The following is a 7,998-nucleotide window of genomic DNA, read 5'->3' on the forward strand; positions in this document are numbered from 1 at the left end:
AGTCTGTGGGGATTCTCCAGGCAACAATACTGGAGTAGGCTGCCATGCCTTCCTCCAGGGGATCTTTCCAATCCAGGGATCAAACCAGGTTTCCCGCAATGTAGGCAAATTCTTTACCCTCTAAGCCAACAGGGAAGCCCAAGAATATTGGAGTGGGTAGCCTATCCCTTCTCCAGCGGATTGTCCCAACCCAGGAATTGAACCGGGGTCTCCTGCATTGCAGGTGGATTTGTTACCAGCTGAGATACCAGGGAAGCCTATATATATATATATATATATATATAATCTGCAGATATTGGCAATGGTATGGAGAAATTGGAAACTTTGTGCATTGTTAGTAGGTAGGCAAATTATGCAGGCACTATGGAAAACAGTATGATGACTTCTCAAAAAAATTAAAAACAAAATAATTATTTCTGTAATTTTGCTTCTGAGTATATGTCCAAAGAAATTAAAATCAGGGTCTCAGAGAGATATCTGCCTTCCCATGTTTACTGCAGCATTATTCACAATAAATAAGGTATGGAAACAACACAAATGCCCATTCACAGATGAATAAAGAAAATGTAGCCTGTGGCATATACATACTATCTAAAATTATTTAGCCATAAAAAGAAAGTATTCTACCTTTTACAACAACACGGATGAACCTTGAGTATATTATGCTTAAGTAAAATAATCCAGTCACAGAAGAACAAATACTGCATGACTTCAGTTGTACGAGAAACTGAAAATAATTGTAGCATGGAAGCATATACACTACCATATGTAAAATAGATAACGAATGGAATTTGTTTTATGACTCAAGGCTCTAACCGGGGCTCTGTAAAAATCTAGAGGTGCGGGGAAGTGTGGGAGGTGGGAGAGTGGCTCAAGAAGGAGGGGGCACATGTATGCCTATGGCTACTTCATGTATGGCAGAAATCAAACCAATGTTGTAAAAATTATTCTTCAATGAAAACTAAGTAAGTTTTAAATTTTTTACAAAAAGAAAATAGTTGAACTCATAGAAGAAGAAAGTAGAGTGGTTGTTGCAAAGGGCTGGGAAGAAAGGGAAAGGGGGAATTGCTGCTCAATAATATCATGTTTCTGTTATACCATATAAATTAGTTCCAGAATATGCAGCACAACATAGTTCCTATAGTTAGTAATAAGTTATTGTGCATTTTAAAATATATTAAGATCTCATGTTAAGTGTTCTTAACTCAGACACAAAACACACACACACACACATATAAAACAAGGGAACTAGAGGTGATGGTTCAGTCAGTTCAGTCGCTCAGTTGTGTCTGACTTTTTGCAACCCATGGACTGCATAATGCCAGGCCTCCCTGCCCATCACTAACTCCTGGAGCTTGCTCAAACTCATGTCCATTGAGTCAGTGATGCCATCCAACCATCTCATCCTGTGTTGTCCCCTTCTCCTCCTGCCTTCAGTCTTTTTCAACATCTGGGTCTTTCCAAATGAATCAGTTCTTTGCATCAGTTGGGCAAAGTATTGGAGTTTCAGCTTCAGCATCAGTCCTTCCAGTCAATATTCAGGACTGATTTCCCTTAGGATTGACTTGGATCTCCTTGCAGTCCAAGGGACTGTCAAGAGTCTTCTCCAACACCACAGTTCAAAAGCATCAATTCTTTGATGCTCAGCCTTTTTTATAGTCCAACTCTCACATCCATACGTGACTACTGGAAAAACCTTAACTTTGACTAGAAGGACCTTTGTTGGCAAAGTAATGTCTCTTCTTTTTAATATGATGTCTATGTTGTTCACAATTTTTCTTCCAAGGGGCAAGCATCTTTTAATTTCATGGCTTCAATCATCATCTGCAGTGATTTTGGAGCCCAAAAAACTAGTCTGTCACTGTTTCCATTGTTTCCCCATCAGTTTGCCATGAAGTGATGGGACCAGATGCCATGATCTTAGTTTTTTCATTGTTGAGTTTTAATCCAGCTTTTTCACTCTCCTCTATTTCATTCTTAATTATCTCCACTAATTAAGGTGTTAGTACCTTAACTATGGTGATGATATCACAGAAGAATAAACATGTATCAATTTAAAAATACATACTTTAAATATATGAATTTTGCATAACAACTATATCTCAATAACACTTAGAGATAAAAAGCCCAGGACAAGCAGTTGTAAAATACAGAGTGACCAAGTGGTGACCCTATTAACCTCATGTCCTCTGCCCTCCTCATCCCATTACACACCATACTCTGACTCTCCTCGGAGCCTTGACACATGGTCTCTCTGTCTGGAAGCTAATCTCACAGATTTTTGCCTAATCTGCTTATTCCCAATTACCCATGTTACTCTAATATTAGCTCTCCTTGACATCATACCTCTTCCTCTGTTGTATTTCATTTGTAGTGCTTATAACTCCTTGAAGTGCATGATTTATATAATTGTAACCCATTTCTCCTGCTAGAACAAGTTCCATGAGGTAGAATTTTTTTCATCTTGTTCTCAATCATATCTGCAGTGCATTGAATGGGGTTCCTTGTGAACTAAATAATTTCTATGAGTAACTCACTGAGGCAAAATGCACTGTAACTCAAGAATCTGAAAATACAGTTGACTTCAGTACTAATGGAATTAAATAATAGGTATCATTCATTAATCAGCTACTATGCTCCTGCTAAAAAGAGTTGGACACAACTGAGAGACTAAACTGAACTGATGTTCTGCTAACATATATGAAAAGTGAAAGTGAAAGTTGCTCAGTCATGTCCAACTCTTTGAGACCCCATGAGCTGTACAGTCCATGGAATTCTCCAGGAAAGAATAATGGAGTGGGTAGCCTTTCACTTCTCCATGGGATCTTCCCAGCCCAGGGATTGAACCCAGGTCTCCTGCATTGCAGGTGGATTCTTCACCAGCTGATCCACAAGGGAAGTCCAAGAATACTGGAGTGGGTAGCCTATCCCTTCTCCAGGGGATCTTCCCCATCCAGGAATCAAAACTGGAGTTTCCTGCATTGCAGGCGGATTCTTTACCAACTGAGCTATTGGGGAAGCCCACTAACACATATACATTGTTTCATTTTATTGTCACAACTAAATCTAGGATCTGGCAATATTATTACCCTCACAGTGGACATACAGTTATGCAATCATAGAAACCAAGGAACTTATCCAGGATCACAAGTAAAACAGGACAGTTATCAAATATAAGCTTAATCTAGCTTCATGATTTATCAGGTGAATTATTTATTAGAAATTATTCATTTCTCCTTCATCCAATTGTGTGAACTGCAAACAGTGCTGCTAACCTGCCTTCTGAAGTTCACCAAGGCAAAGAGTACTCTAGACAGAAATTACCCATATTTTACTTACTGGAAATAAAATAATCTCCTATCACCAATTAATAAATGTATTCAACAATCCAAAAATCCAACACTTTTATATTTAGTATTGCATTTTTCCAATGAAGCCATACATAAGGATAAAAATAACCACTTAGTATGGAAAAATAATGAGATAATCTTATGAACTTCTTAATGGTGTATAGAGCAGAGAGCAAGCCTGAGATAATTATTAGTCTCTACTGTCAAGGCTATGGTTTTTCCCGTGGTCATGTATGGATGTGAGAGTTGGACTGTGAAGAAAGCTGATCGCCGAAGAATTGATGCTTTTGAACTGTGGTGTTGGAGAAGACTCTTGAGAGTCCCTTGGACTGCAAGGAGATCCAACCAGTCCATTCTAGAGGAGATCAATCCTGGGTGTTCATTGGAGGGACTGATGCTAAAGCTGAAACTGCAATACTTTGGCCACCTCATGCGACGAGTTGACTCACTGGAAAAGACTCTGATGCCTCGAAAGGTTGGGGGCGGGAGGAGAAGGGGACGACAGAGAATGAGATGGCTGGATGGCATCACCGACTCTGTGGACATGAGTTTGAGTGAACTCCGGGAGTTGGTGATGGACAGGGAGGCCTGGCATGCTGTGATTCATGGGGTCGCAGAGAGTCGGACACGACTGAGCTACTGAACTGAACTGAACTGAACTATCAATGCAAGTTGAATACTTCACTCAGTCCTGTGAGTTTCTTGAGTACTACTGAATCTGGTTGCCTTGCAGTTTGTGAGCATGCAGGAGGACCTAGAATATTCTTTTACTGTGGAACCATCATTCACAGATGAAAACCATGAGAAATCCTAAAACAACATCTGTCTACTTCCTCTTCACATCTTCCTAGACTTTAAAATAGATCTGAAATCTAGCTGATAGGCTTCTCCAGAAGGTGGGAGTAGGATCCTAAGCAGAGAGCAATGGCTGAAGAGTAGAATATGTATGTGTGTGTTAGATGCTCAGTTGTGTCTGACTCTTTGCGATCACATGATGAGTAGAATAAGAAGGGGTTTTTGCAATGACAAGTGTAAGCAAACCAAGACACTTCCATCTCTCTGAGTCTAACTGGCTTCATTTACAACACGGTTGAACTGAATCAGCATCTTCATGATGCTTTCATGTTTGTAAAGTAAGCAAAATTCATGGCTGTTTTGAAAGAGACCACCAACCTTATCAGAATATGGTAACAGATAAAGTTGGATATTTAAAAAATCAATACAGAAAGGAAGACAGCTAAAAATGGAAAGCTCCTTTAAGTCTCAGTAATCTGAAGAGGACAATTTTGCCCTCTGCTTTTCTCCAATGAGTGCACATGCTTCTTCACACTGGCCAAAAAACATTTATTGAGAGGCTTCTTTCTACAAATCATTAGCAAGAATTTCAGGGATTTTCAGAGTTGAAGAGTACTATCCTCGTGGTCAGAGAATACATTATCTAAAAGTCTTACACCCATATAACCATGACAGAACGCGATGCGTTTAGTGTCATCACTGTGTATGAACCATTTACAAGTCATTGAATAGTGAAAGAATAATTTCTGGCAAAGATCAGGAAGATGTAATATCTGGTCACAGCACTGTAGAATGAATATTATATTTTGACAAATAAAAAATGGTTGAAAATGAACCTTGAAACAAGAATTCTGACAGCCAAGGCACACTTGAATTCAAATCAGCCAAGAGACCAGATTGACAAAATCCATACAACATATTTATGACAGAAAGCGGAAAAAGGTATATTTAACTAACAAAGTACACATTCTTTAGATTTCTATTTTGCTCTACATTCTAGACAGTTATAGGGGCTGTAAAGATATATTCAAAGCAAAAATTGCCTTGGAGAGACTCCATTAGTAAGTAGAAATCACTTAATTAGAGGCTGGTTGCTAAGCAAGACGGTGAGGCAATGCCCAAAGGGAGAAGAGAACAAGGAGGAAGTGATTAAAACAGTATATAGGACTTTAAATTCTAAAACAAGTGTTCCACAGTTTAGATGTTAGCTAATGGGAAACAGATATACTCATTGGAACACAGGAGCAATATGTTGAGTGTCGCAAGGCCAGATCAATCTACCTGTATTACAGATCATATCCAGATGGCCAACAACAACTCTTTGGAAAAGACCCTGATGCTGGGAAAGATTGAAGACAAGAGGAAAAGAGGGCAACAGAGGATGAGATGGTTGGATGGCTCATCGACTCAGTGGATGTGAGTCTGAGCAAACTCCAGGAGACAGTGAAGGACAGGGAAGCCTGGCACGTTGCAATGCATGGGGTCACAAAGAGTCAGACACAGCTTAGAGACTGAATAACAACAATCATTAACTATCAGGGAAATACAAATCAATCAAAATCACAATGAGAAATCACCTCATTAGTACAGCTATTATCAAGAAAAACAAGAGAAAAAAGAAAAGAAGACAATCCTTGTCCATTGATCAGTTGCTCAATACTTCGGTTACTTTTATGTCTTGGCTATTGTGAATAATGCTACAATAAACATAGGAGGATCCTGTTTTCATTTTTTTGCATATGTACCCAGAAGCAAGAATGATGGATCGTTGCATTTTTTAATTATTTAAATTGTTTTCCACAGTGACTGAACCACCACCAGTATACAAGTCTTTCTTTTTCTCTACACCCTTGCCAACACTTGATATTTCTTGTTTGGAAACAATCTAAGACCACAGATGAATGGATAAAAAAGATGTGTCTTGTAAAGCAATTATATTCCAATAAAAAATAAAATAAAAGGCATTCCAACAACAATAAAAAGAAATGTGTCTATATATCTTAGGCAAAGAAAAAATTATTTACCTATGAGAAAGAGGGAAGTGTTTGATGAGGATAGGGATAAAATTCACCCACAAAAGGCACTACTTAAATTAAAAACACTTGAGTAAATTATTTTGCTTCCACAATTTGTAAGAACCTAAGTGTTTATTTTCACACTGATCCCATGAAATCAATGAATGGCAAGATAAGCCCTCTACCCAGATGAAGAAAGAGATGTAGGAAGATTGAAGTGATCACAGACCCAGGTTGCTGGATAAAAGACAGGATGCACAGTTAAATTTTTCAGTTTCAGATAAACAATTTTTTCAGCTTAGGAATGACCCATGCATAGCACATGACCTGTGCAACAGTGCTCCAGATATTGCATGAGGGATACTTACACTGAAAAAAAAAATGCATGTGTTCATGTGAAATTCAGATCTGACTGGCATCTTGTATTTTTATTTTCTAAATCTGGCAACCTACCACAATTCCAAAGTAAGCCAAGAGAAAGTGTATTGGGAGGTTCCTGTGTGTTCTTAGGAGATGCAGTCTTCAAGTTCAACCTTCTTAAAGCACAACTGATCCACCATTCCAAATGCACACACCCCACCTCCCTCTCCCTGTCTCTTCTCCCAAGAAGGGATGTGCCCAGAGTTAGGACTCACCTGATTTCTCTCATGAGATTATTTCCCATCCTCTCACTGTGACTCTGTTTCTTAGATCCTGAGTTTAATTCCACTTGGGGTGTCTTGACCAAAGTAGCAGTGGCCACAAAACGGGGCAGGATATTACATCTGACCACTGATTCATGCTTTCACCAATGACAAGTTGCCAGAGGATGGGCATAGGCATGGTAGAGAAGGCGGGGGAGGGGAAAAGGAAGAGATGTGAGTGTGAGAGTGTGTGTGTGTGTGTGTGTGTGTGTGTGTGTGGTGTGGAAAAATCAGGCTGAAACATGAATGAATAAATCTAACACTCTGGGTTCATTTTGCTTTCAAGAAAATTTCAGGATTTCAGAGTCAGATAGGGCAGGGACTATCCCTATTTCTCACAAATTTGAGATTTCAAGACTCTCAATATTTTTTCCTCTTCCAAACACACAAAAAGAAATCCTCCTATAAGGAAAAGAAATAAAGTGAAAAAAACAGAACAAACATCTGTTTGTTCTTCCATTTATAAAAATCAAATCAAATATAAATGCCTTTCCTTAGTGATCTGATACTTCAGAAGACAAGACTGCAGAGAAAGTAAGAAAAATAGAAGAGTCTGGACATTACTCAAGGTAAAAGACATTTTTCTTCCTGTTCTTTTTTCATGACTAACATTACAAGGGGGAAGGTGACAGGGCCTAACATACAATCTCCTCCATCTGGTCCCCCACTTCCTCCCCTACACCGCCCATCAGAGCCACAAAGCACAAGCTGGTCACAGTGATAATTTCAAAGCAGGCAATGAGCTGACTGCTGACTCTGAGCCACTGTTGTTGGGAGAGTGAAATAGCTTTTTCGTTATAGTTCTCATGCAATAGAGAATAAGTAGCCACTTTTCTTCAGTTCTCATCCAACATGAAATTGATCTGCTGAATTCAGAAACTATACACTCATATGTTCCAATTCTTTTTTTTCCGAAAGTATCAGAACTGAGGATGTTTTAACTTAGCCATCGCAGAGCTCAGGAAGTATCAGGCCTTGTGTGTGTGTGCAAAGTCGCTTCAGTTGTGTCTGATTCTTTGTGACCCTGTGGACTATAGCCCATCAGGCTTCTCTGTCCATGGGATTCTCCAGGCAAGAATACTGGAGTGGGTGCCATTTCCTCCTCCAGGGGATCTTCCCAATCCTGGGATCGAGCCCATGTCTCCTGTGGCTCCT

The 7,998-nt window shown here is 39.3% G+C and overlaps 1 protein-coding gene across 1 annotated transcript in view; it reads right to left on the reverse strand.

Annotated features, from left to right (window-relative positions):
* GCSAML (germinal center associated signaling and motility like) overlaps window positions 1-6,999 on the reverse strand; it is a 51,620-nt gene extending 44,621 nt beyond the window's left edge. The window contains exon 1 of the mRNA XM_055429948.2: window positions 6,796-6,999. Within this exon, the coding sequence (XP_055285923.1) occupies window positions 6,796-6,824 (29 nt within the window). The 5' untranslated portion in view covers window positions 6,825-6,999. The remainder of the gene's footprint in view (window positions 1-6,795) is intronic.
* Window positions 7,000-7,998: the final 999 nt, after the last annotated feature.

This window comes from Moschus berezovskii, chromosome 8 (genome assembly GCF_049115385.1).
Source record: "Moschus berezovskii isolate FMDL1 chromosome 8, NW_MosBer_1.0, whole genome shotgun sequence".
NCBI classification, from domain to species: domain Eukaryota; kingdom Metazoa; phylum Chordata; class Mammalia; order Artiodactyla; family Moschidae; genus Moschus; species Moschus berezovskii.